This window comes from Arvicanthis niloticus, chromosome 10 (assembly GCF_011762505.2).
Source record: "Arvicanthis niloticus isolate mArvNil1 chromosome 10, mArvNil1.pat.X, whole genome shotgun sequence".
NCBI lineage: Eukaryota > Metazoa > Chordata > Mammalia > Rodentia > Muridae > Arvicanthis > Arvicanthis niloticus.
The window spans coordinates 58,187,594-58,215,571 of NC_047667.1; the positions used below are offsets into that span (position 1 = coordinate 58,187,594).

A 27,978-nucleotide genomic window follows, 5' to 3' on the forward strand; every position below is an offset into this window, starting at 1 on the left:
TCCAAAGAACAAGCTGAAGAATAATTTCAAACAAGTCAGTTTTTAAAACATTTTAAGTTTTTAAACCTAAACAACAAGCACAAGATTGCTTTTTTTTCCCTCTTTTAATTTTTCTCAAGGTGGGCTGAGCTACCATTCACCACCACTAGGCAGTGCCATATCCTCTCAGGGCCACTTCATTTTGCTCATATTAAGAGAGCCATCATTTTCTTGGGCAAGATCAAATCTCATCTTAGATACCTGGAGCAGGGGGTGGGGGAGGGTATCTTCTTGTCTGATGTCACTCTCTCTCCCCGCATGCTAGGGACGATCTTGAATCCTTTAGAGAGGCACATCAACACTTTGCTTCAGGACTGGAATCACCTGTGTTTCACAGAGCTGAGAGCCAGCCTGGATGCTCTAGAGAGCTGGCTTTGAACCCTGACACTTCAGAGGTGTTCTTGGGCTAAAGGATTCATCAAATCCTCACACTGTCTGGTAAGCAACAGCATCCGATCCAGGGGGATCTATGGGACAATTTGTATCTTCAGGGCTTGCTCTCTAAAACCTTTCCAAAGCCTGGGCTTGAAGAAAAAAGTAAAGCTGTCATTCCAACTTAATTTCTATTGCATGCACCGTGTCCGGGGGTAGCAAAACATTCTGGAACATGCTTCTGGCTAACACAGTCGTCTTCTTTTTTTTCTTCTCTTTCTCAAAAGAAGGCTAGGGAGATGATGGACATCTGTTGTCTTGGCAAGTGAATGACGAAGAAGTAGAAGAATTACTCCGTAATTATAAACAGGGCAATGTGACAATCCTTTCATTCTTCAAGAAACTTAACAGGGACCTGCTAAGTTCAGAAGACGATATTTCCCTGCTTTGTGTGCTGGCCCCAGAAAACATTGAAACAGAAGGAAATCTGAAAGAAGAAACACTTGGAACTCATGGATCCAAACAACAGGCTGAAGAAGGATTTCAAGTGATGTCAGTTTTTAAAACCTTTTAAAGAGACGTCTGTTCTTCCAGAACAAACAGTTCCCATCACTGGCTCAGGAGGTACACAGGGTCTCCCACTTTGACCATCCCTGGGTTTTCCAGAGCAAAATATTGTCCAAAGAGGGGTAACTTTCCATATAACGCTTGTTCCGAAGGGTCACACAGGCGGTAACTGCAACAGGAAAAGGTCCTGATGAATCATAACGGACAGAAAGAGCTGGACCCCATGTGGCTTTGCCAGGGCTGAAGCAGGCGTCCACCCAGCCGGGCGGGCTGTGCCTGGAGCCAGGTGTCAGTCAGTTCTAATAGACCAGCATACCCTGGGGAGGGCCAGAGAGTGACAGGCCAGTTGGAAGCACCAAGGATGGCCAAAAGCTGTATCCTCACGGCTCTTCCCTACGGTGACATCCCCTTTTCCAACGTTGGGACTAGAGAGACAGCTCAGTGGTTAAGAGCACTGGCTGCTCTTCTAGAGGACTAGGGTTGGGTTCCCAGCACCCACACCAGGAGGCTCATAACTGCCTGTAACACTTGGGTCACATCGTTTTATGTGGTCCAATTTCTTCCTCCGGCTCTGCTAGGACTGCACACATGTGGCACACAGACACAGAAGCACTCAGGAAGAGTAAACAAACAAGCAAGCAAACAATAAGCTTAAAATTTAACAAAGGTTTAAAATTAAAAAAAAAAATCTCCTGTGCCTAAGTATATATAATTGGATCTTGTTTGAGTTACTCTTCTCAGCAGACATGCCTGTAATTTTCCTTTTCTCTCACAATTCCTCCATGGTGACATCTGTCCAAGGTCATGGGCAGACTCTCAACCACTCCACTGTATTTCTCCCTTCCTGGTCCATGGTTGCCCAGAGCAGAGGCCCTTCTCTCTCCCCACTGTTCCAATGTTGCTGCCAACATGGCTGAGCTACGTGAGAAGTTGTATTATCAAATCCTCGAACTTCTTAACCAGCTCTCTTCATTTTCCATCCCCCAACATCAACTTATTGTGGACACTATTCTAGGACTGTCTTTTTAAGAAAAGGGTTTACTTGTTTTTATTTAAGTATACGAGTGTTTCTCTGCATGTGCGTAAGCTCATCACATGTGTGCGGAGGCTGAGCATGACAGAAAAGGGCTCTCCTGAAGCTGGAGTTACAGGTGGTTATGGGTGCCCAAAATGGATGTTGGGAACTGAACTCTGGCTCTCTGGAAGAGCAGCTCTGAGGCATCTCCTCAACCCCATGCTGCCTTAACTTCACTCTGATCTTATTATTCTTCACCTAGGAAAGCCTATTTGGCTCCCCAGTACATAAAGAATAACATTGCAGGGGCTGGAGAGATAGCTTAGTGGTTAGGAGCACTGACTGCTCCACCAGAGGTCATGAGTTCATTTCCCAGCAACCACATGGTGGCTCACAATCATCTATAATGGGATCTGATGCCCTCTTCTGGTATGTCTGAAGACAGATACAGTGTACTTATGTATATAAAATAAATAATTCTTTTTTTTTTAAAGAACACCGTAGCTCTGCCACATGGTAGAGTTATACCCAGATGACTTTCTCAAACCCTTCTCTCCTGCTACATACTGTGGCCATGAAACACTGCAGGATTCCCACTGTGTTTAACCTGACTTGCTGGCTCCTATAACCATCCCCCCTCCTCTTTCCCAAGCAGCAGAATCCCACCTTTCTCTCTAGGGCTCTGCTCAAATGTCACCTGTTCCAGGGAAGAAGCTCATAATCCCATAAGGCAGCAGCAAGTTCCTGTTTCTTAATTTCTCTGCTCTTGCCATGTGTTGTCCTATAGGTTCAGGCCGCACGTCTGTCTGTTCTATGGGACAGAATGACCTGAGGAAGTCAACGTGTGTCCAGTTCCCTTTATCCACCTACATTCAGTTCTGGGCCTTGCCAGTCACCCCTGGCTCACACTGCTTGTTGACTGGATAAGAGTGTTGGTAAGTGAGACCCTTAAAGACAGTGTGAGCTAGATGTGGTCCTCCCAGCACTCAGGAGACCAAAGTAGGAGGATATCAAATTCAATGTCAACTTGGCTACATAACAAGACCTTGGTGGTGGGGGTCGGTGGCAGAGGAAGACTATGCACCTCTGCCAAGCAGAAAACTCAAGAAGCCATGGAGAATTCATATACACAATGTGGGGGATGCCACGGTAAGACCCTGGGCCCAGCACCTCTCCACCAGGAAAGCTTCTTTTGGTTTCTCACTTAAGCCGACCTAAACATTGATTTTGTTCTACTTTACCCTTTACCTTTAAAACAATACATTGTAATAACTTGGCACTACCTACTCTCCAAAACATAAATGTCTGATGAGAATAGAGATTCAAACAAGATCCCAAATGTTCGGGGTCATATGGCTGTGAACAAAAGGTACAGCCTGGGCTAACCTTGGTCTATTGATCTTCCTATCTCTGCCTCTTCAGCATCTCTTTCTGGTTGTGCTGCCACAACCAACAGAGATCTAAATTTTCTGTCGAGGAAGTAAATTTGGGGCAAGATCTCATGTGGTCCAGGTGGGTCTGGGGCTGACTGAGGCTGTGATGACTTAAAACTCTGATTCTCTCTTGATGGAATAACAGGCCCGTGTGACATTGCCCAGCATAGGAAGTGCTGGGTATCAGATGGAGGTCTTTTGGCGTTCTAGGCTAGCACTCAAGCCCCTGAGCTATAGCACTCGAAGGTATTATATAAATGTGTGAGATTGTCAAAGAATATATTAAAATAATAATTAATAAAGAAGAAAGAGCTGAGTCTGTCTTCTCTAGAGCCCCCAACACCTCCCTAGCCTGTGGGGTAACAGTATGTCTGCCAGCTTCTGACTGTAGTCCTGAACCTGGCACCTTGCAGCCATTCAAGAAAGGAGTGGATGGATGGATAGATGGATGGACAGATGGATGGATGGACAGATGGACAGATGGATGGATGATAGATGGATGAATGGACAGACAAATGGATGGATGAACAAATGAATAGATGTACAGATGGATGTACAGATAAACAGATGGATGGACAGACAGATGGACAGATAGATGGATGGATGGATGGATGGATGGATGGATGGATGATCAGACACATGGATGGACAGATGGATGGGCAGACAGATAGATGGACAGGCAGACAGATGGATGGATGGATGGATGGATGGATGGATGGATGGATGGATAGACAAATGGATTGATTGACAAATGAATAGATGTACAGATGGATGTACAGATAGACAGATGAACAGACAGATGGATGGATGGATGGATGGACAGATGGATGGGCAGATGGATGGATGGATGGGCAGACAGATAGATGGATGGATGGATGGATGGATGGATGGATGGATGGATGCTGCTAAAATCTGGATTATCTCAGCCTGTCTAGAGTATTTCCTCATGGCCTAGCCTGCAGTAGCCTTGGATCCATGAATCCAGGTGTCTCTTCTTACTTGTCTCTCTCTTGGTTGCCATGTGATGGAAGAGACACTTGAGAATGGAGTAGGGGAGAGACAACATTCCTTTATGTGGCTTGGTATATCTTATTCCCAGGCTCTGTACTGTTGGACTGAGGAGTCTACCTATCTCAGGGACTCCCTATACCTCTTACACAATTGCATATGCATCAAGCACTTCCCAAGATACTGTAACCCCTTTTACAAATGTGTGACACCCTTGCTCTATAGGTGAGTCTCAGAGGCAAAACCTTTGTGCCTAAAATGCTACTCTGGTACCAGAGTCCAGAAGAACGATCAGGAGTTCAAAGTTATCTCATCCTCGAGCAAGAATGATGCCACTCTTCATAGCTACATATTCCTAAGCAACCCTGCTCCCCAAGCAACCAATCTCCCATCTCCCCAGAGATGCAACCAATCACCCATCCACCTTTAGCCTGGACAGTTCCTAAGTGTCAGGTGAGAGACCAAGTGAGGTCAAGAGCGTCCTCTGTTGGACACAATTAGGTATTGCAAGAAGTGTATACCAAACCTTTTCCATCAATCTTGTCTGATGACAATGAATCTTCTCTGACTTTATCTCTATCCCTATATCTATCTATCTGTCCGTCTGTCTGTCTGTCTGTCTGTAGTCTATCTATCTATCTATCTCTAACATCTATATCTGTATCTATATCTATCTACATCTACATATCTATATAAATCTATCTATATTGATATCAATATAGTTAACAGAGATATGAATATATACATGTGCAACCGGTAGTATCTCACTTTGTAGCTCAGAATGACCTGAGATTTACCATGTAGACCAGGTTAGCCTCAAAATTGTACCAATTCATCTGCCCCCAACCTCCGAAGTACAGAGACTACTAATAGCCACCAGACTAAGCAATAAATTATATTTCAAAGAAAAAGGTCTCATGTATTTCATTTTGGTGCATCTAGAATGCAATCACTCTGATCAGCAAGAGGCCCTAAGACATGTTATTATCCTAAACAGAGGTCTCTGGACTGGACATTGTAGCTCAGTAGCACAGCACTAGTCTAGCATGTTTGAGTCTCTGGGTTTCATCCCAGCACTGAAAACAACCATCAGCAAACAACTCTTCCTCCAGTCAGACTTCTCCATCCTTGCATGATGGTGTGAGCAGAAACACTTTGTCAATTATAAAGTTCTGTGCACTAGTGAGGAGAAGGTGTGAGTCACACTGCCTTCTGTACTCACACCAGTGACCAGGCTTGACTACAGGCGAGGTCCCTAGCCAATCCCCATGGGGAGATCACAGAGCAATGGGCAGCCATAGGTCCACCCCACTTCTCAGGCCTCCCTGTCTATCTCCAGGGATCTGAGTCAAGCATCATGTGGCAGCTCCCAAAGGGTTGACACATGGACACTGTCCCCATTCTGGGCCACCGAGTTGGGTTAAGTGTCATTGAAAGCAGCTAGCCTCAAGAAGAATAGGAAGTTCCTCTGACTTCTGTTCTCAAGTGTCAAATAGATGTGGAGGGGCTGGTTTGCTGGGGCCTGTGGTCATGGACATGGTTCAATAGGACATGGTCACCTATTGAAAATGATACAAGTTGCTTTATTTCAGTTATGTGAAGTCCTGTTACAAAAAGAAGACAACAAAACAAAAAAACAAAACAAAAACAACAACAAAAAGAACCCGCAAAAACCAGGGGCTAAAGAAGTGGTTCAGCATTTAAGTGTAGGAAGCTGACCTGACAGACCTGACGGCTGGAAGGCACCGCAGGTCTGTCATGTCAGCTTGAAAAGCCGCTTCAAAGCTGCTAAAAGCGGTGGCACTTCAAAGCAGCTACCCGTTTTTTCTTACGGCGCAGCCGCCGACTCAAGGCGGCTGCCCGTTTCTGCTCTCGGTGCCACAGACTAAAAGCGGCTGTGGCTGCCAGCCGAGAGAAGCAGCACCCCAGCCTCAAAAGCGGTTGACAGGCCCATCAGCCGCTGAGGCGAAGATCCAAGATGGCGGCTACTCAGGCTGAGGTAAAACTATCTATGCGCAGTGCACTTAGGAACTTGACTCCAGCCCCTCCCAAACGGGGCATGCAAATGAGGTACAACTAGGGTACCACGAACCTGGCCAATCACCCCACCCGGGCGGGGTATGCTAATGAGTATGCTAATGAGTCATTGCAAATTGACCAATCGGACACTTCCATGTGCTTTGCCACGCCCAGGGCTGGGGGTATATAAGTAGCCCATTCTGAGCATTCCAGTTAGTCTCTCCCAGAAACCTAAAAGAGCGCTTCCAATAAAGGCTGTTGAGAAGAATCCGGTTTGTCGCGTCTTCCTTGCTGGACAAGCGGGGCGCGACATTTAAGAGCACTGGCTGCTCTTCCAGAGAACCCAGGTTCAATTCACAGCACCCCATGGAAGCTCACAACTGTCTGTAACTGAAGCTCCAGGGGGATCCATAACACCCTGCATGCATGTGGTGTGCACATATATACACGCATGCAGGTGATACCCATACACATAAAAAATATAAATCTTTATAAATCTTTACAGAAAACAAAACACCCTGAAGCTTCAAGATCCTAAGCATGCTGGGACAGAACTCAGGGACAATGTCCACCTATTGTATACAGTGTCCTGGGTTCCAATCCTAGCACTATAAAAGGAAAAAAAAAAGTCCCACTTCAGCCAGTCCTCTAAGAACAGAATGACTTCATCCGTTCATTGTACTTTCCTATGAGCAGACAAGCCTCCCTGAGCTTAGCATAACCAGAATTAGTCCTTAGCTGGACTAATCCTCTGCCATGGCTTGCTTTGCTGAGTTGAGCTCGGACCATTGCATTGAGCTCTGACTGACCTTAGAATCCGCAGGCAAGGCCAGGCAGGCGGGTGAGAAATCAGCTGCTCTCCCCCACTCTGCACCCTCCCCCCACAGTCAGGGTAAAGCAGAGCCATCTCCCGGGCATCAGCAATACCTGAGATGCCCGCTGAAGAGCTGTGTGCTCCCCTTTGGTTTATATCCTGCAGCCGGGCCTCTCCCTGCTGGATTTATGACCACCTGTCCCAAGAAGAGCATAAATCACTATATCCATGGCACCTTAAATCTCAGGGAGAGATAGGAGAAGACACCTAGGCGGGCAGCACTGTCTCCCTGGGTATTAGAAGCAATTAGGGCCTGACGGCTGGGCTATAAGAAGCCTGCAGAAGCTCAGGATGTGAGTACGGGCTCCTGTGATCACCCCCACGCTGCCCCTTCCTGCCCTTACTCTGTGTTTTGGGCCCATTACTCTTTCTACAAACATAGCCTCCCAAGGGAGAGGCTCTGACAGTACAGAGAACCAGTCCCAGTACCCAGAGTGTTTTGAGGAGGAAATGGGTCTGCAATCACATGAGACTTTCAAAACCAGAGAGAAAGAAAGTCTGAGATCAGGCGGTGTGTGACAGAGAGATCTAGACACAAAGGTGACAGCCGGCTCCCCAGTCTTTTATCTGACCTACACGTAGACTCATCTAAGTTTTTTCATCTCTTATCTTTTGAGTGTCAGAGCTGTGTCTAGTGATACAAGCCTATATAGTCCAAGCTACCCAGGAGACTGAGATGGGAGAATCACAAGTTCAAGGCTTACCAAGTTCAAAGCCGGCCTGGATGTCTTAGGGAAATCCTGCCTCAAAACAGAAAGGAATGGCTTCAGAAGAGCACTTGCTGCTCTGGCAGATAGTCCAGGTTCAGTTCCTGGCTCCCATGTGGTGACTCACAACTGTCTCCAACTAAAATTCTGGGGTATCTGACACCCTCTTCTGGCCTATGTGGGGACCATACACATATAAGCTACACACACACACACACACACACACACACACACACACACACATATATGTAAACACTCATATAGCAGCAGAAGAAGGAGAAGAGGAGGAGAAGCAGGAGGAAGAGGAAGATGAGGAGAAGGAGAAGGAAAAGAAGAGGGGAGGAGAAAGAGGAGGAGGAGGAGAAGAGGAGGGGAGGAGAAAGAGAAAAAAGAAGAAGAAGAAGAAGGAGAAGGAGGAGGAGGAAAAGAAGAGGGGAGGAGAAAGAGAAAAAAGAAGAAGAAGAAGAAGAAGAAGAAGAAGAAGAAGAAGAAGAAGAAGAAGAAGAAGAAGAAGAAGAAGAAGAAGAAAAAGAAAAAGAAGAAGAAGAAGAAAAATTAATAGGAAGTGAAAAGACGGCAGGGGACCGAGCTTGGTGGTAGAAGAGCTGTCAAGCATTCCCAAGGTCCTGGATTCAGTTCCTAGAATCTAAAAACAGAATGACTGAGGGCCTGGCCTACAGAGACTTCCTAACAGTAACAACATTGCAATGCTTGGGTCTCTTTCCACTGCCCAGCCTGTCTTTCTCTTTGCTGTATCTCCTCCGTTCCCTCCTCCATCCCATGGAAAATAAAAAGTCTAGCTTCTCCACTGCTCTGATGTTAAACAGATATAACTAAGAGCTGTAGTGCGTCACCATTTCTGTCCCAAAGCCTGTTCCTCTGGAGTATTTTGCTTCACATAGTGACATTTCCCACAGTGCCTTATGGGAGCCCCTATCCCGCGCCACCCCCATTACTCTCTGGAGATACCTTCCAAGACCTCCCGTGGGAACAGCAAACTATAGGCAGTGTGGAACCCAAGGGCATACTGTCTTTTTTTCTGTATGTACCAACTACCTAGTAGCCAGGACTCCCTAAAGCTCCCATTCTGCACGAGTGCACTGTTTCCACTGTTTCCCCTTACAAATATTAACAAACATGGCTCCTTAGACTCCCAGACCCCTGGATGAGACCCCACACGCCTGGTTTTACCTTCTCAGTGTTTCCAGAGGCTCCTTCTTATCCGTGCTGCCAGTGTCTGGATCCACTGTTGTTAAAAGGCACCTGGACACACACACACACACAAAGCATTGCACAGGGAACAAAGCAGAGAGGCCCCCCTCCCACCTTGCCCTTCTGCCTCGCCCCTGCCCCGCCCCCACCCCACCCCAGGACAGGAAAGGGTCTCACCGGGTGCAAGCCATCACCCGTTTCAGCACCACATCTCCAATGAGAAGCTCATTCCAAGAATCCTAGAAAGTGAAGAACAAAATCCCAGGAGCTCCTCTAGGCACTGTCCTGTGCAGGGACTAGTGGGGAGTCATACCTAATAATGTCATTGCATGCAGAGGTGCTGGGCTTCACCTCAGTCCAGAGGGAACAGTGGACACCATATATCTGTCTTCCTAAGCAACGTCCATCTTCTCTCCTCTTTGAAAACTTACCCACATATGATGTCCTAGGTTGGATCCCCAGTTCTGAGCACGATGTCATACATGACACCCTAGGTTGGACCCCCAGCTCTGAGCATGATGTCACACATGACACCCTAGGTTGGACCCCCAGCTCTGAGCATGATGTCACACATGACACCCTAGGTTGGACCCCCAGCTCTGAGCATGATGTCACACATGACACCCTAGGTTGGACCCCCAGCTCTGAGCATGATGTCATACACCTTAAATCCTGGCACCTGGAAGGCGGAGACATGAGGATCAGAACTTCTAAGCCAGCCTTGATACATAGCACATTTGTTTCAGCACAGCCAGGACTGTTCCACAGGGAAACCCTGTTTAAAACAAACAAACAGTCTGTGCATTGCTCTTGCAGAAGGCCAGCATTCAGTTCCCAGCACCCATGTCAGCTGGCTCACAACCACCATAATGCCAGCTCTAGGGAATCAGAAGTCCTCGTCTGGCTTCTACAGGCACCTGTATTTACATGCATATACATGCCCCACATGCATAATTAAAATAAATCTATTCATTTAAAAGAAGATTGCCAGGTGCATGGAACATGCCTTTGACCCCAGCACTCAGGAGGTAGCAACTGGTGGATCTCTTTGAGTTTGAAACCATCCTGGTCTATATAGCAAAGTCTGGGCCAGTCAGTTTTACATAGTAAGACTCTTCTCTCAAAAAAAATAAATAAATAAAGTTATTTAAAAAAGAAAATTAAGGTAAAAATTCCACTATCTGGAAAGTGCCTGTTTAGCAAAGGGAAAAAAGAGAAGAAAACTATTACTCTTAACTTCACACCAGGCCTGGAAAGGTGCTGGGCCCAGAGAAGTCCACGGGAGTCTACATCAGGATACACTGGTTGGAGGTACTATCTCCAAACAAGATGGGCTTAGTGCCAGAAAGGCCTGGACAGAGCCAACTCTGGCCTAAGGTTATATATTGATACTGGTCCAATTAACATTTTATAGAGCTCTTATCAGAAGTACAAACTAAGAAAATGAGCTATTCCATGACCTCAGAACTGGAGAGCTGGAGAGAGGGTATGGACTTATGATTATTATTAATTACATATGAGGATGACTTAAAATTCATTTATTTATTATTACTGTATGTGTGTGTGTGTGTGTGTGTGTGTGTGTGTGTGTGTGTGTGTGTGTGTATGAATGGGTGTGAGGGGTGTCATGGTGAGTGGTAAGCATCTTATCAGCTGAGCCCTCTTACAGGCTCAATATGGACATTTTGAGAGACGAAAGACTATTGAGCAAGGCAGTCTCACTGAAAAGCATAAGAGCTCCTACAGGATCCCTGGGAGCTTGTTCCTTGCCTCTCTAAAGTTCAAGAAAGAACACTTTATAGTCCAGACATGATTATGTCTCAAACTCTGATCTAGCAGGTGGCCAAGAACTGAGAATCACAAGGCAAATGCATGTGACTGGGTCTGGGAGGGGCAGAGCAGAGGGAGGAGCCAGGAGCAAATTTCCAGTGCCAAGTTCAGTGAAAGAGTGCTGTGCCCCAGGCAGAAACTGGCAAGTAAAAAGGGCTCTGCCTGAGGGCAGCCTAGGAGCATGCATCTTCTTTATCAACAGAACTGAGCCCTTCAGAGAGAGTCCTGGGCTGTATGTACCTAAGGAATGACTGGTGGAACACTGCAGAATTGGTGCAGATTGTTGAGAATTGCAGGGGGGAGGGGAGGGAGATGGGAGGTGGAGGGGAGAGGGAGGGGAGGGGTCAGAAGAGGGAGAGAGTCAATGGCTCTTCTAGGCCCAGCAGGCACAGGAGGATTGTCACTGAGACAATCTCAAAACATCAGTTGTTGCCTTTTGTCAAGCTGATTGATGATTAATACAAGCCTGTACATATGGCCCATTGTCACAAATGAACAGAAGCAACACAGTCGTTGTATAAGGGTGTGTGCAGCTCACACACTGGGCAGACAGTCTGCCATCTTCAGAGGAATGCTGTTGCAGGACATTTGATCACACTGTCAACCTCAACACGTTGTTTCCTGGAAAAACCTGTTTCTTGTTGTGGTGTGGCTCAGCCTTAGCGCACACACATTTCATCCCTCTGACTGGAACGCGAATACCCTTGGCACACATCTTTAATTCCAAACAATGAAGGTAAAGTTAGTTTGTAGAAGGAAGCACCCATGTATGAAAGTGATCTTCTTCAGGAAAGTGATCTGCCTTCATGACAGATCAGGCAGAGTCAAAGTCAAATGAGTGGCAGACAAAGTGATGAAAGAGAAAGATTTGACAGAATATTATATATCCCACTCTCACAAGAACAGAGAAAAGAGAGACCACTTAAGAGAGCTGCAGGGAGAGAGGAGGCAGTTTTACTGGGAGAGTTTTACAGAGAGAGGTTGAAAAGAGAATGAGCCAGAGGAGGAGAAGAAGCGAGAAGATTGGAACAGATTAGTCTGAGGCCAAGCAAAGCAAAAAGTCAGAGGCCAAGAGAGAAGCCAGATTAAACCAGTCAGCTTGCAGAGGGGTTTGAGTCAGAACATCTGAGTTGAATCAGTCAGCACGAGATCAGAAAGAACTAGAAAGGGGTGAGCTCATTCAGCAGCAAGTCTGAGAGGCTGACAATATTCTGGGCCTAGATTAGATTGTACAGAGGCTAGAAGCTTCCAGGACTGGGTTTAGGTTAGCAGACTGAGGCAGTAAGCCTCTGAGATGACAATTATATCAGGTGGATAGAAGTTACCTTTACAGAACATACATGTTTGAACCTGACAGTATGCAAGGATTATGTTATACAAAACATCAGAGATGAGCTAGCAAGATGGCTCACTGGTAAAGACACTTGCCAATCAAATCTGAAGACTGAAATTCAATCCCTAGAAACCACAATACCTCAGGAGAGAGCCAATTTCCACACATTAACCTCTGACCTCCACACGTGCACAGAACATACACACATACAAATAAATAAAATGTAAAAAGTATCAGGGGTGTATGTGTGGGAATGGAATTCCTAGATTGTTCTTTTCCCATCATTCCTTGTTCATCTCCCATAGCAAAGCTAAGAGACGGAATTCGTTTCCCTCATCGATGGGGTTAGAACTCAATCACTTGGCAGAGGTAAAGGCCTCTTTCTCGTCTCCTCTGCTTTTCCCTTTCTCTATATATACAAAAGGTATGACCAGAAGTGAATTCCTATTTGAAGGCTGACATTTCTGCTGGTTACCCACAGGTGGCCTTAATCACCAAGCCCCGCAGCCAAGCCTTCTTACATGTTTTTCCATTCATAACCACTTTTTACCTGAGAAATTTTTATGTAATTCCCCAAGCATACATCAATACAAAATAGGTACAGTTTCTAAACATTGGTTGATAATAAATCATAAAAACTATTTTTAAAACAATTCTTGAGAGCATTTAGTCATTCGACAAAGACTGAAATAAAGTCTGTATGCTAATGACATGAATGTGTCTGACAAAATAAAATCCAAAGAAATTCTTACTGGCTATGTACTGAAGCGAAGGTAGAAAAGTATTACCTTTGTTTTCTGTTACAAAACCACTATGTTGTGCCGAAACTTTGTATGCACAATAAAACCAGCACAACTCATAACAAACAAAAGTCTCGAATCTGAGTCAAGGTATTGCTTGCATTACGTGGCATGATGGTATGCTCAAAGTACACCTGTCATGTGTTCAGAACCAAGGCTGCAGCAAAATCACGTGATACAATCTGGGCAAGCACTGCCAGAAACACATCAGATTCATTGTGTGGTTGTGAGTTGTTTCATGTTCATTTCTGTACCCATTACTTTTCTATTGCTATGATAAAACCCTGTGACCAAGCGACTTATAAGAGAAACCGTTTATTTGGCCTTATTCCAGAAGTTAGAGTCTGGGCTGGCAGAGCAAAAGCAGGGCAGTGGGAACAGAGAGCTGAGATCTCACTTCTTGAGCCACAAGTACAAGCAGAGAGAGCCAACTGGAATGTCACTAGGTCATAGGTCCCAAACCTACCCAAACAGTGACATCAACTGGGGACCAGCTATTCAGATGCCTGAGTCCAAAGGGACATCTGGTCGAAACCACCACTGGTACCTAATCCACATTCTTCATGATCCTCACATTCGGTCTGTCCTGACCAGCATCTTCCTTCATGACAGGTCAGGCAGAGTCAAAATCAACACCCAAAGGTTATCACAGAAGTAAGTCAGCTGCTAGGGCCACATGGGACACTAGAAACCAGCATCATAGTTCTCTATATTGAAACACAATATGGGACACCTGAGAGCCCGAGGAAAGAGACCCTGGAAGTATTAGAGAATGGCACAGTCAAGCTGAGAAGTGTTCCACCCCCTATCAGCTGCCATGTTAAACGTGCTAGTCTTCCTCAAAGGAGTCACCAGCTAGGCAGAGATTGAGTGAGGTAGCAAGACAAAACAAGCATTTTGTTTGTCCCAAGAATGACACAGACCACGTAGCCCATGCTCCACAGTCAGTCTACCTACCTAGGATTCTCCCCGTAAGCCTCAGCCTCACCCATGTGCGTCTTCCGTACATGAGCCTCCACTTCTGAGCTGCTCAACAAACCTACAAATAGAGTCTCTATGCAGTACAGAGACAAACAACTCCTGGCAATAGTTGAGCCCGATATAAATAATTGTTACGCTTTTCGTTGTTGTTATTTTGAGAAAGGGTCTTGCGTAGTTCAGGCTGACCCTGAACTCGTTGTATAGCTCAGGCTGGCTTTGAACTCCTAATCCTCCTGCCTCTACTGCCATTGCATTGATTACAGTTATGGGCCTCCTGGCAATAACTATTACATCTTTCATAAAATAAAAAGAGAGAGGCTATTCAGGCCGAATGTTACCTCGGCATAAACGCCACATCCCGAGATGACAATGTTAGGCCTGAAGTTTGTTGCTTTCACTCTTCTCTCCAGCCTGGAGTTGAGATCTTCCAAGGATGCCTCAGAGAGGATCAAGTATGGACTAGCGTCGGAGTAGGCCACCTGACAAGGAAGCAGACATTGGATACAATATGGCCGGTAAGCCTCAGACCTCACACAGCAGCACCTATGTGCATCCTCCATACAGAAGCCTTCCTTCTTAGGCACTCACAGGGGACATCCTGGGTCTAGTCCCTGAAAATTCAGCCCCCACACCCTAACACACACATCTTTATAACTATTTTTCTAGTTCTTTTCATAGACATGTCACAGCAATTCAAACCTTAACCGTTCTTGCAGAACTGCATGACATAAAGGGGTCTCAGAGAACGCTCAGCACTTACGAGCACTGGCTACTCTTGCAGAGATCCACTATTCAAATCCCAGCACCCACATGGCAGCCTACAACCATTTCAACTCCAGTTCTAGAGGATCTGATACCCTCTTCTGGCCTTCATAGGAACTGCACATATGTGGCACATAGACTTCCAGGCAAAACACGCATACCTATGACATTTTGTTTTATTTTATACATGACCTTAGGGTCCTACATCACTACACATCTTCCCTTAAAGACATGACTTTAGTTGGAGAGATGGCTCAGTGGGCTCCTGACTTCAATTCCCAGCAACCACATAGTGGCTCAAAACCATCTGTAACAGTAGATATGATGCCCTCTTCTTATGTGTCTGAAGGCAGCTACAGTGTACTCATATACATAAAATAAAGAAACAAACAAATCTTTTTTAAAAACCAAGTCACACAATTTTGGGGGGCTGGAGAAATAGTTTAGAAGTTAAGAACACTGGCTGCTCTTCCATAGGTCCTGAGTTCAATTCCCAGCAACCACATAGTGAGTGACTCATAACCATCTGTAATGAGATCTGGTGCCCTCTTCTGGCATGCAGGGTTACATGCAAGCAGAATATTGTATACATAATAAATAAATAAATCTTTCAAAAAAAAAAAAGACATCACTTCACCTTCCAAAGCATCCATTTTCTTAGTGTTTAATCAGGTGACAAGTTCAATGGGTTCATTATTTTGAGAAAATGTTCACTTTTTCTATAGGTACCTATCTTTATGCAACCTCCAACTTAATATGAAGCATGAATGTTGGCCCTTATTGTTTTAACATTAAAGTTGTCTGTAGTGCTACTGCCCTACGTCATGAATAGGTATGCCCTCCACCTCCACTTGCAGTCTGACACACCACTGTAAGAAAGCTCAAACATGTGGACTATACTGTTACAGAATCGATTGAAAATGATAACCCTGCAGAATAAATAGTATTGGGTCCCTACAGGTACCAGAAGGCTTACATAAAGTAAGCATAGATAATCCCAGAAATCTTAGGCAAGGAGAGAAAAAATGGTCTGGGGCCATGAGGCCATGGTGTCAGCTATGGGGAGGGGCTTGTCTCTCTGGAAGAGACTTCACACATTTCTGACCACTTTGGGGGGGAGACTAGAGCCTAGATAACAGCATTGGGCAGGCCTTCCTGCTCTGTATACCTAGGCCCTCTATTTAAAAGCCTGGTTCACGAAGACTGTCAGGGCTCAGGCTGTGAGCACAAGTGATTTCTTTCTGTCCATTGCTTGGAGTCCCTGGAGCCTGGAGGTTGCCATGAAAACCACAGCGTTTTGCATACCAGGGAGGTGTCACGTGCAGGGAAACCCACAAAAACCCACAACAACTATTCTCCACCCTTAGACCACACCAAACCTCTCTCAACACTTTTACCTGGTCTGTAGGCCGGAAAACAGACTTCATTTGCTGAGAGCTTCTGGGGCGCATGTGCGGCTCGAAGTGCACCAGGCGACAAGACTGGGTCTTCAAGAAGCTGCTGACCCACTGAGCTGCAGCCTCTCCACAGTCCCTGCCCTGCACCTCCAGGCCATGCACTCTGCAGTGGGGACAGGGCAACAGGGAGGGACAATTTGGAGGCTCTGAGTATTGTTAACTGTTGCGGACCACTCTGCCCCACGTTGGGAGCCAAAATGTCTCAGACTGCTCTATCAATGTTGGAATCTGAACTGCCAAAAGCCTTGGGGGCTAAATTGTTAGAGCCTGCACTGCCCCAAGCTGCTCCAGTCCACGGGTCGGGGTTCAGCAAGAGAGAGAGAGTGAGGATGGACTCGAAGAATGGAAACCAGACAGTATGATTAAATCCAGTTTATTCTTCAGTATCTCTTCCTAGTCCAAGTCCCAAGTCTTGAGTTCCTAGTCCCTAGTTCCTAGTCCCTAGTGCCTCCAAGTTCCAAGTTTCTTCTTCCAAGTGCTAAGTGCCTAATACCTAATTCTCTGTTCCAAGTTGTACTGTACTTTTCTGTCTGCCTCTCGCCTTTTATATGTCTCACTTCTAAGCCACACCTTTTATTCACACCCTTAAATCACGCCCTTAAGTCTTATCTCTAAATCTGACCTCTAAGTCACACCCTTAAGTCACACACCTTTAAGTCTCACACACCCAAGGGAAGATCCTGGGTATCTAAAGCAAGATGTTATCAGAGTGTGCTCAGCTGTTGTAGGCTATTGTAATCAAGTCTCTTGCCAGGGTATATGGTTCAAGATAGCTGCAAGGATGATAGCCACCTTCTGTCGATTCCCCACAGTTAACACCATATTCCTGAATGGGTCAGAAAGCTGCTGTGTCGGCCCAACCGTGACACTGCTGACATTCCTTCATTGCCGGATGACTTTACTTTCAGCTCAGCCCTGTTTCAGAGCAACTGTATAAAACCCAGTGACACTGAGAGTGCTTGTTTGTTTGTTTGTTTGTTTGTTTCAAGACAGGGTTTCTTTGTGTCCTGAAACTTGCTCTGTAGACCAGGCTGGCCTTGAACTCAGCAATCCACCTGCCTCTACCTCCCGAGTGCTGGGATTAAAGTCTTGAGCCACCTTTTCCCATTTGTAAAAGCAACTGAGAGCATACCTGTGTCTCCTTACCCCAAAGACGTGTGTAGAGGGTGAAGGGAAGTAATAGGTTTGAACGTCTTCAGAAGAACTGAGCAGGCTGGGAAAAGGCAGCTGGGGAGCTGGCTCAGTTAGTATGAGAGCGAGAACTCAAATACCAGAGTCTGTTGGGGATTGGTCCTAATGTTTTCTCTTAATCCGGCTCCCAAAATCACATGGGAATCTATGTGTCCAGATGCTGAGGGTCCCTGTCCCCAATTGGTTTTTGATTGATCAGTGAAGAACTAGAGGCTAATGGCTTGACAGAGTGAAAGAGGTGGGACTTTTAGGATTCCTGGGCAAGAAATACAGTGGGGAAGAAAAATTCTGCCATGAGAGGACAGACCATGTGCCATGAAGGAGCAGAAAGGTCAGACTTAAGAGCCTACCGACATGTGGGAATACAGGAAAGTGGTCCCATGGTTCATTTTCCTATTGGGATAGCAGAGATGAAGCATATTTTAAAAGGTGATAACTCAGGAGTATTGGAGGGGAAAGTGCGTTAGCCACATGGAGCTAGGGAGAAGCCTAGTGATTGAGCTAGTAAGGCACATTAAAAAATAATGCTCTGTGTGTGTGTGTGTGTGTGTGTGTGTGTGTGTGTGTGTGTGTCTTTCATTCAAGAATACAGGGAACTCTGGTGGGTGACAAGACATGCAATCACCTGCCAGGAGCTCAGAGCAGACTAACAATTTACCGATACACCCACAGTCAGTCACCTGAGACCCTCAAGTGAGGAATTGTTAATTTATATAGGAAGACCCAGCTTGTTGTGCTTGAAAGAGACAGAGACAGAAATAGAGGGAGACAGACACAGAGAGACAGAATGGGAGACAGAGAGACAGACAGAGATAGAAAGACAGAGACATAAAGGCAGAGAGACAGAAAGACACAGAGACAGAGAGAATTTTTACCAGTAGTGGGATTTGAACCCAGGACTTTGTGCATGCTAAGCAAACACTCTGCCACTGGCCCACATCTCTATTCTTTTTACTGTTTCTTCATTTTTTTCAGGTGGTGTCCACTGAGTTGCCCAGGCTGCCTTTGAACTTACGATCCTTCTACCTCAGCCTTCCTCCTATTGGGATTACAGGCCTGACTAAGATGGATTCATGGGTATTTGTTTGTTTGTTTGTTTGTTTGTTTGTTTGTTTTGTTGGGTTTTTTTTAAGACAGGGTTTCTCTGTGTAGCCCTGGCTGTCCTGGAACTCACTATGTAGACCAGGCTGGCCTTGAACTTAAAGAGATTTGCCTGCCTCTGCCTCCCGAGTGCTGGGGCTCAAGGTGTTCGCCACCACACCCAACTCATGTGACATATAAATTAAAAATGCAGAAACAGTAACAAAAATATAATTGCGCCAAATCATCTTCCCACAATGAGAAAAAGGAAAGTCAGCTGCAGTTTCTTAGCTGCGAAGGCAGGCCCCAGAGCACCTCCCTTCCCGAAGCCCACCAGCGTCAGGGCTCGGGGGAGGCGGGTTTGTGTGCCAACCGCTCAAGCAATGCCCTCCTTCCTCCAGCTGAACACAGGACACCTCCTCAGTTACTGCTGTTATCACTTTGCAACTTCCCCACGTCGAGCTGAACATCATATCTAATAGGGCATCATTACCAGAGCCCTTTGCAAGGACAGTCCTGGGACAAATTGCAGGATTACCCTCTTCTGGGACACCCTCCCTACCTGTACCCAGTTTTGTCCTGGATTCTTTGGTGGGATTATTTTTCTCTTAGCTTCATGTTCAATGTGGTTTGGCCCCCATTGCTTTCTACATAGAACTATAATTAACTAATTTATGTTTGCGTTGGGGCTCAAACCCAGAGCTTCGAGCGTGGGAGGCGAGTGCTCTACCGCTGCGCCACGTCCTCAGCTTGCTACATTGGGCTTTTGTGTCCCTTGTTCCCACCCAGCTTTAGAAGCTACTTCCTGTTTCTCCTCTGGTGATGCAGAGGACTGAACGCTGAGGGTCCTGGGCAATCAATGGCTAACTGTTAACAGTGTGCTTTCTGGAACATCTTCATTGTTCATACCTCCTCAGAATTGCAAGAGCATATGCACAATCTGGATTTAATATAAATATATTTTAATATAAATATATGTGTTCATGCACATATCTATAAGATATGAAGGTAAAAGATGCATGGGGAGAAAGCATCTAAAGGAAGATAGGGGATGCAAAATATCTTATGTTTTATGTTTTATTTAGAGTCTAGATTTAACTATCTATCTATCTATCTATCTATCTATCTTCCTACCTACCTATCTATGTAAAGCCAGGGTTTCATGTAGCCCAGGCTGGCCTCAAATTCACCATATAGCCAAAGATAACCCTGAACTTTAGACCTTTCTGCCCCTACACTTCAGCACTGGAATTACAGGTGTGCACTAGAATTATAGGTGTGTACCATCATGCCTAGATTATGTAGTATTGGAGAGTAAATCCAGGGCTTCATGTATGGTATGGTATGGTATGGTATGGTATGGTATGGTATGGTATGCAAGCACTGGACCATCTGAGTGAATTCACAGATCTATATATCCATACATATATGATATGAAATATTGAGACAATTATTTTAGGGGAAGAAAGAACCAGTGGAGGAATAAAAGACAAGGGAATACGGGGCTAATATGAGCACCTTACAGTGTGTGTGTGTGTGTGTGTGTGTGTGTGTGTGTGTGTGTGTATAAATGGCATAATGAAACCCATCTATTATTTCATAAGCTAACTGAAAACTTAAACAACTAAAAGTGAAAGAACATTGCATGCATATTTGGTCCACAGGCCAGAGGCCTGCTCTACTCACCTGCACTGGAGGAGTGGGTTTGTGACAGGTGGGGTGATTGGCAGCACCAGGTCCTTTGTGTAGGCTGCACTGAGAGTCAAGGTGTCGTCCTCACAGGTCAGAGAAATCAGAACCAATCGAGGCTCCTGCCGGGCGGTGACCATGTTCCCCTTTTCATTGATCACAAGCCAAAACCTGACATTGGCAAAACACAGGCTCCATGGAAACCAGCACAGGCAGTGGGAGAAGTGGGTGTTGGGGGAGAGTCTGTCTGTCTGTCTGTGTGTCTCCTGAGCATTGCCTTGGCAATGAACAAGTCTGAGGCCTGACACCGTCTGCTCATTTTAAAGGAGTCAATAACCACTCAAGAGTCAATGTTGGCCAGGACTTGATCATATTCATTAAGCATGTCCCAAGAAGATAAGAACCCACTTTACAGCCAGCCAGAGGGCCACTGGGAAGCAGCGGGCTGCTCTCAGGGGCAGAAAGGTGAGGTTGATCCTCAAGGAGTTTGCAGCCATAGAATTCAGCGAAGCACCAGGCGGCAGCAATGCCTTGTGCTGCCTTTGTTCAGTTTCACATTTTAGGCGTGGGTGTTTGCCTTTACCCTTGTATGCGCACTACATGCATGCAATGCCTGCAAAGGCCAGAAGAGGGAGTGCTGGCAACAAGACCCCATTCACCTGCAAGAGCATCAAGTGCTCTTGGCCTCTGAGCCATCTCTCCAGCCCCACCCACCGGATGTTTAAATACTGGGTGTTGTGAATTCTGAAGTTTACGGAAAAGGTCTGGTGTCGTCTCTACAGTACTTTCCTAGCCCACTCTTCTCTGTGTTTAGAGATACTCAGTCCTCAGGAAAACGGTAACTGGAAACAGAAGAGCAACGGATAGAACCATTTCGAGAGGAAGTACTAAGCACCCCCTCCGCTGGGGGGGCGGGGGGCGGAGGTATAAGGCAGAAGCTGAGGCAGAAGCCATGGCGCAGTGCTGCTTACTGTCTTGCTCTTCACAGTTTTCTCTGCCTGCCTTCTTAAACAACCCAGGAACACCAGCCCAGGGGTACACTGTGGCCATGGGCTGGGCCGTTCCTCATTAATCATTAATCAAGAAAATGCCCCACAGACTGGCCTCCCAGCAATCTGATCGAGTGCATGTTCTCAATGGAGGTTCCTCTTCCCCAGATAAGTCTAAACTGTGTTGTGCTGACAAAAATAAAAACAAACAAACAAACAAACAAAAAACACATAGGATACCTCCATTTACCATCTTATGCCTATAAATAAGTGGGTATTCCTCTGATTTTAACTAAGTGCTTTATGCAGAGGCACATGTTCTGTACAAAGCTCATATATGACCTAATATGTCAGTCAAGTCAGAGAGCCACCCTCACTACGCCCCATAGTACATAGGTCTTCATTCTCTTGGTCCCCAGCCTGGAACAATAATCAAAGCCTTGAGTGGTCTCACTCACGTGGCCTCTGTCAGTCTTGACAGTGTATTCCTCCAGATGCTAGAGTCTAAAACATGTACTGTTGCTTTGTTTCAAATAAAGTTACCAACTGCTTTGGCAAGCCCTGATTTAAAAAAAAAAAAAAAAAATGGAGAAGGAGCCAAGAACTCAGGAAAGGGCCAGCCCAGACACCACCGACCACCGACCACCGACCACCAGTAACATCACCCACCCCAGATATGCAAGTCACGGCCCCTCGGGGTGTTCAGTATTGCGCAATCTTTACTGCCATTTCCAAAAAAAACTTCATCTTGCCAAACAGAAACTCTGCACCCAGTAAGCAGTAACTCACCACGCCCACCCCTTCCAGCCCCAGAACCTCCTCTCATATTTCTGTTTATGAGTTTGGAATCAAGCGGTTGGAGCTGAAATCCTGTAAAACCAGTCCCTCTGTCCTGCTCAGTTAGATTAATGCTGTGTATTGGTTGTCCGTCAGTGTTATTACGAGCTCTAGAACTTCACTCCTTGCTGAGGCTGGATATTCCAGTGTCTGTATAAAGGACACTTTACTTAGTCTCCTCACCCCTTGTTGGACACTTGGCGTCATTTCCCCTTCTTACTGGCTGCTGCTGCACAGTCAAGTTTCAATGTTGCAAAAGCATCCCTTAGATTCAAGCCCCTGTAACCTGTTTTCAACTCCTTCTGGTAAACACATCAGAACATGGCAGCCTTTAAGCCTGGTGTCTTTGCCTATCCAGAATGTTCTTCTAATTTACTTTTCAATGTAAACAATTGACTTTTTTTTTTTTTTTTTTTTTTTTTTTTTTTTGGCTAAATTCTCCCTGAATACCCCCTAGACAGCCTCTGTGACCCTTCCTCTCTTGTCACAGTCCCCCAAGGAAGCAGTTTCTCATTTTTTTGTTTGGTTGTTTGCATTTGCTGCTGTGATTTATTTATTTATTTACTTACTTATCGCTCCCTGGAAGCGGTGACAAAAGTGAAGAGTTTGCCGCCACAGCTGTGGCGCAATGCAGAACATGTTCTCTGAATCAATACAGTAGTAAAATGTCAATGCTCTTTGCCTCTGAGACTGACAGAAGTGATCTAGAGACAAGAAGTGTATGTAAGGCCCCTCTGCACAAAGCAGGGAATAGTTAGGGTTCCTGACTGCCTGAAGCTGAGGCGAGAATCTGACCTTTGAACTTTGTCTGGAACTGCTGTGTGAAAGGAGCTTTGGTGTATTTTCAAGAGAGGGAGAGGAAGGCAGGGAGTCTGGTAATCAGTCCCAAAGCCTTGTGTCAGCCACCTCCAGTCTCTAATGATCTTTGGTCCTTGAGACATGAAGAATTGCAAAACACAGGTGATTTGAGTCACACACAAGGTCCCTACTGAAAGGAGAACCCAGCGGTCTGTAACTGCCCGTCAACCTTAGGTAAAGCCACCCGTACATCAGCTATGAAACAAGGGCTTTGGAGCAAGAATCTCCGTTTCTTCTTCCTGAATCAGTTCACCAGCATGTCCACTGGACTGTCCTGATCTGAGGAGAAAGGCTTGTGTTAGCTTTAGAGACCTGAGCCCGGGACGTCACAGCCTCCATTAGCCTGTACCCTCTGCTGCAGGAGAGGCCCTGAGGATCCTAAAAGAGAGCCTCCCAGTGATGCCCAGAGCTGGTGGGAGACCAGACCTGAAGAGGGCAGAGCTGCTGACCCCTCACTGAAGCTCAGGTGACAGGGGTCACTCCTCAGCTGGACTCTTACAAATCCCGCTGTTTACAAATCCCGCAGAACCTTTGTTTTCTTAAACTGTAAGAACGTGTTCAACCACTGCACTAACAGTAACAATCCGTGTATAAGATCTGGGATCTATGGTCTTGGTTTCTCTAAATTTAAGACTATCACTAAGAGTAAAGTAACCAAGGGCCAATCCCTTCTGGGTCCCTGGGTGCAGGGAGATTGAAGTTTTTGCTTGCAGATTGGCCGGCGTGAGAAATGCCTCTTCTGTCTACACCACAAGATTTGAAACACCCACGGGAGGATGGAAAGAGAGAAGTCCATCTCCAGGAAGCCGGAAAACCAGGGAACTTCAGAGTTCCAGGTCCCCCGAGTTGGCTGGCGGAGGGTGAGGATCACTTTTTCCGTTTCTCACCACCCCTTCCCCAGCCTCCGTTCTCTAGTCTGGGAAAGAAGGGACTAGTGAGCCGACTCCGCTGACCTCCTCGCACCCACTCAGACTAGGTGATGCTCCGGCGCTCGCCCTCCACGTACCTGTCGCGCAGGTGGCCGCAGCGCAGCCCCATGGCAGTGCACTCTGCCTCCCTCACCGACACCCCTTTGCAGGACTTTATCGGGTAGATCCAGAGCTGTGCCACTGTTCCCACTTGCTGTAGCCGCCGCCGCCGCCGCCGGGGACGCGCGCGACGCCAGGCCACGGTCCCCAGCGCCATCGCGGCCAGTCCCAGCGCGGCGGCGACGCCGAGCCATATGGACCGCGGCTGCCCGGGGACCCGGGACGTAGAGAAGCCGAGGAGGGCCAGCGCCCAGGAACTGGCACCCATGGTTGGAGCGGGCGGAGCGAACGCTGATACACCACGGGCGCAGACCAGACCAAGAGCTACTGTGGCAGGCGGCCGAGGCCTGGGCCTGAGCCCAAAGTCCAGCAGCTCCTGACCCTTCCCCTCCAATCCAAGCTGAGCATCTTCACTTGACCTGGGCGGGAGGTGGTGGCTCAGCTGTCCTGATTCTCACCGGTTGTCCCTACTTACCGCTGTCTTCCCCCCAACCTTCCTCCCTCCTTTCCTCCCTCGCTGACCCTCCCCCACGATCAAACAGTGCAGAATAGCTTATTTACATGTTTGCAGGGTTGTTTATTTGACCTAAAACACACAACGTTTGCAGAACATGGCGTGATTTGAAATTAGAAACCAGGCTGCAGGCAACCGCCCCTCTGGGGACTGTGGGGAGCAGTTTGGCAGCAGCCAGGGAGCTTCCAGCCAGCTGGGATCTGAAGTGAAAAGATCTGACCAGGCCCTGAGGAGCTACAAGGCCAATCCAGGGCTGCTGCTATCTGCAGAGGCTCAGACCTGGACTAGTATTTAGACAAGCCCCACCCACCCACCCTCCTACCCTCCTTTTCCCTGTGTGGACTGGCACTGCCAGGTGTCTCTTCCAAACACCACCATATCTTGGACAACAAGGCCAAGGCCGACAAGGTACCTCGGGTTCCCTAGGCACTTGTTGGATGTGTCAAGCTGTTAAAAATGTCGATTTTATTCAAGACTGTTCTAACAAGGAGAAAGGCATTTCTCTACTAAGATAAGGCAAAGAGATTAGACGTTGTACTAAAACTAGGGCTAGGGATTTTATAGCCAAGAGGCAGATGGGAGTGGGGGGGGGGAGGGGAGGGATAAACATGGCTGTAATAGCCAAGGCAGGAATAAAGATTTCTATGAAGAGCTTGCGTCCCGTCCCTCTGGCCATTGGACTATTGAAACAGTGGACCTAGAAACTGGGATTCCCCCACTCCACCCCAACCCCACGTCTCAGGGAGAGAGAAAATGGCTGGGAGCCTAGTGTCAGCCAGAGGGAGAGCCTGCCTCCCAGAAAGAGATTCCACACAGTGCTGACAAGGCCTCAGAACACCTTTCAGGAGAGACTGCAGCTGACACATTGGTGGGCCTGTGACCGGTAGGATCACACTTTGACCAGAACAGAACGGTCCTGCTGATGGGCAGCATCCTGAAGCCGAGAGGGACAGTCCCCAAAGCTCGATGTTCACCTAATATGAAAATGCAAGAATGAGGTATCATAGAGGCCAGCTGAGGCCAAACAACGTGCAGCCGAGTTGGACGCCCTGTGACGGTGCTCTGAGAGGCCGCCGTGTGAAGAGAGGGAGAAGCAGAAGCTAGCACACACTGGCCTCAGCTAGCTGGGCATCTTGCTTCACTGGGTTTGGACATGAAATGTCACCCTCTAGCTCCCATGTTCCTGGTGGCACTATTTGAGGAGGCTGATGGAAGTTATGAGGTGTAGTCTAGCTGGGGAGGAAGGAAGTCTCCTGAGGGCTAGCCCCTTCCTGCCCTTCTGCTTCCTTAGCTTATCAGGTAGAGAATGTCCCCCCTGCTACACACATGAGGCTCTGCCCACTGCAGCAGAGTGGCAACCACAGACAGAGGACTTTAAACTGAGTGTGACTTTAAAAAAATTATCATTTCTAAAATCGACTTAGGATACAGCTTAAAATACCACGTTTACCTCGCAGCCTGATGGAGGTGAGAGGCCCAGAACCTGGTGAAGGAGAAGGCAGAAGGAGCAACGGCTGCCCCCCACCGATTATGAGACGTCTCTTGAAGTCATCAATAATAATGCCTTAAACCATCAGTTCTCAGTCTCCTAATGCTGCAGCCTTGAATACAGTTCCTCATGGGGTGGTGACCCCACCCATAAAATTATTTTCATTGCTACTTCATACCTGTAACAGTGCTACGATTATGAATCGTAATGTAAATATCTGATATGCAGGATATCTGATACGGCCCCTGTGGGAGGAGCGTGACCCACATGTTGAGAAGCCATTGGCTTAGACAGTCATGTGCATGCAGTTCGAGGTGCCGTGTACACACCAGTGACCAGGTAAGGCTTGGAACCCAGGGAAGACACGTGACAATGATTTTGCAAAACTAGAAAGAGGCAAACGTCACAGACAAAGTAGGAGAGGTTCGAACTTATTAGTGACAAAGGAACCACACAGCTGTAAGTGAGCTAACTCCATGTTTTACCTTAGTAGGTGTTTTTACTGTTACACAAGCTTGGTATGAAGAAGAGAGATGAGCCTTTAAAAATGAGTTCATGGTTTCTCCTTGTTCCTTCTTCTGAAGGTTCCATTCCTATAAATTCCACTCTCTTGTAGAATTGGAAGAGTTCACAATTACAGATAAATTCTACCCATCTCAATAGAATCAGAATGAAACATAAAGACACAATCTATGAACAAAATAACCCCATGACCTATGAAGTCATTTCTGTATATAAGCATAATTTTATAACTTCAAGGTAAACACAGCCATAAATGAAAATTCCTAGATATTCAAGACATGAGAATTCCTCTTCCCACTTTTCTCAAACAATATACCTAGAAAAAGTATAAACATTTTTTTTAAAAAAGCAGCATTTGAGCTGTTTCTTTTAACTTCCTTTACTTGGCAATGTTAAAGGCAGGAATTAGAGAGTTGTAATAGTGGGAGTAACATTCAGGATAACTGTAGACACAATTCCATTTATTTTTTTTTAAACCTCATTATCTAAAATTTATACACCCTCACATTCCCAAGCCACCTCGGGTACTTTTCTTGAATTAACTCAGGGCGTGTGCAGCTCCAAAGGAAAAACAGAGATCCATTTCCAGGAAGATGGGCATGAAGACTCGCAGATGTATCTCCCAGGACCCGGAAGCTGAATAAATGATAAGATTCTTTATTACTTTGTTACTCAGACTGTCGTTTATAAATAATTCAAACTTGAACAAAAACAGTCACGGATTGAGGTTAAAATTTGGGAAATGTAAACTATGAGCTGCAAAAGCCTCCAGCACAGAAAACAGCCGCTTGTGAAAACCGGCCCCCATCAGAGCCCTAAGGAGACATCTTTCTTACTTGATACTGTTGGCTGTGGTCGCACTGTGCTTTGTGCTGACAAAGACTCACGTGTAGTGATATGAGAAGTAGTGTGACCTCTGAGAGGTTACTTCCTCAGACATAAAAGTACAACAGGATGCTGGTGAGGACTGTACCTCTCAGCTGTGTCTCCTCAGCTCCACCATGCTGGGTCAGTTGGCAACAGGAGCCTCACTGCTTAGCTTTAGGCATCTGTATCATTCCCTCCACACAGGCCCTAACAGGATGGTGAGAGATTGTTTTACGGTCTTTGAAACTAAAGTCCTCCTGGAAAGCCGAGCAAATGAATGATCTACAGGAGGGCGGTCATGTCTGCTTACTGCAAATGGGATCTGACTACTAGGCTATCACCAGGTGATCTGTAGGGCCTCTAACCATAAAGATTCTCAGACGTCACAGTCAGGCACTGCTCCTGGACTCAGCCACCCAGAGCTGGGACAGCAGGGGCGGTCCAATTGGAGCTGTCATTTCTTCTCTAGTAGCTTCTATACCTCATCAAATCCAAGACAGAACAA

General features: G+C 46.5%; 2 protein-coding genes and 1 long non-coding RNA gene across 4 annotated transcripts in view; 1 reads left to right on the forward strand and 2 right to left on the reverse strand.

The window, feature by feature from the left end:
* Positions 1 to 35: 35 nt before the first annotated feature.
* On the reverse strand, positions 36 to 24,552 carry Mtarc1 (mitochondrial amidoxime reducing component 1). Of its 2 annotated transcripts, XM_076941573.1 has the most exons (8): positions 24,060 to 24,552; positions 20,367 to 20,540; positions 16,350 to 16,512; positions 14,529 to 14,669; positions 9,424 to 9,485; positions 9,226 to 9,297; positions 8,032 to 8,067; positions 36 to 1,147 (listed from the first exon to the last, which is right to left on the reverse strand). In XM_076941573.1, exons 1-7 carry the CDS (start codon positions 24,347 to 24,349, stop codon positions 8,037 to 8,039), a joined length of 933 nt encoding a protein of 310 aa, XP_076797688.1. In that variant the 5' UTR covers positions 24,350 to 24,552; the 3' UTR covers positions 36 to 1,147; positions 8,032 to 8,036. The 2 variants fall into 2 exon arrangements, with proteins under 2 accessions (XP_076797688.1, XP_034369181.1); XM_034513290.2 differs by lacking the exon at positions 8,032 to 8,067 and having other exon boundaries at positions 24,060 to 24,551.
* Positions 23,598 to 27,163, forward strand: LOC143443726 (uncharacterized). The gene is made up of 2 exons (XR_013112945.1): positions 23,598 to 23,913; positions 26,313 to 27,163. It is a non-coding gene; the product is annotated as an uncharacterized LOC143443726 (long non-coding RNA).
* Mtarc2 (mitochondrial amidoxime reducing component 2) overlaps positions 27,047 to 27,978 on the reverse strand; it is a 28,956-nt gene continuing 28,024 nt past the window's right edge. The window contains exon 8 of the mRNA XM_034513566.2: positions 27,047 to 27,242. The gene's annotated coding sequence lies outside the window, so the exon portion shown is untranslated. The remainder of the gene's footprint in view (positions 27,243 to 27,978) is intronic.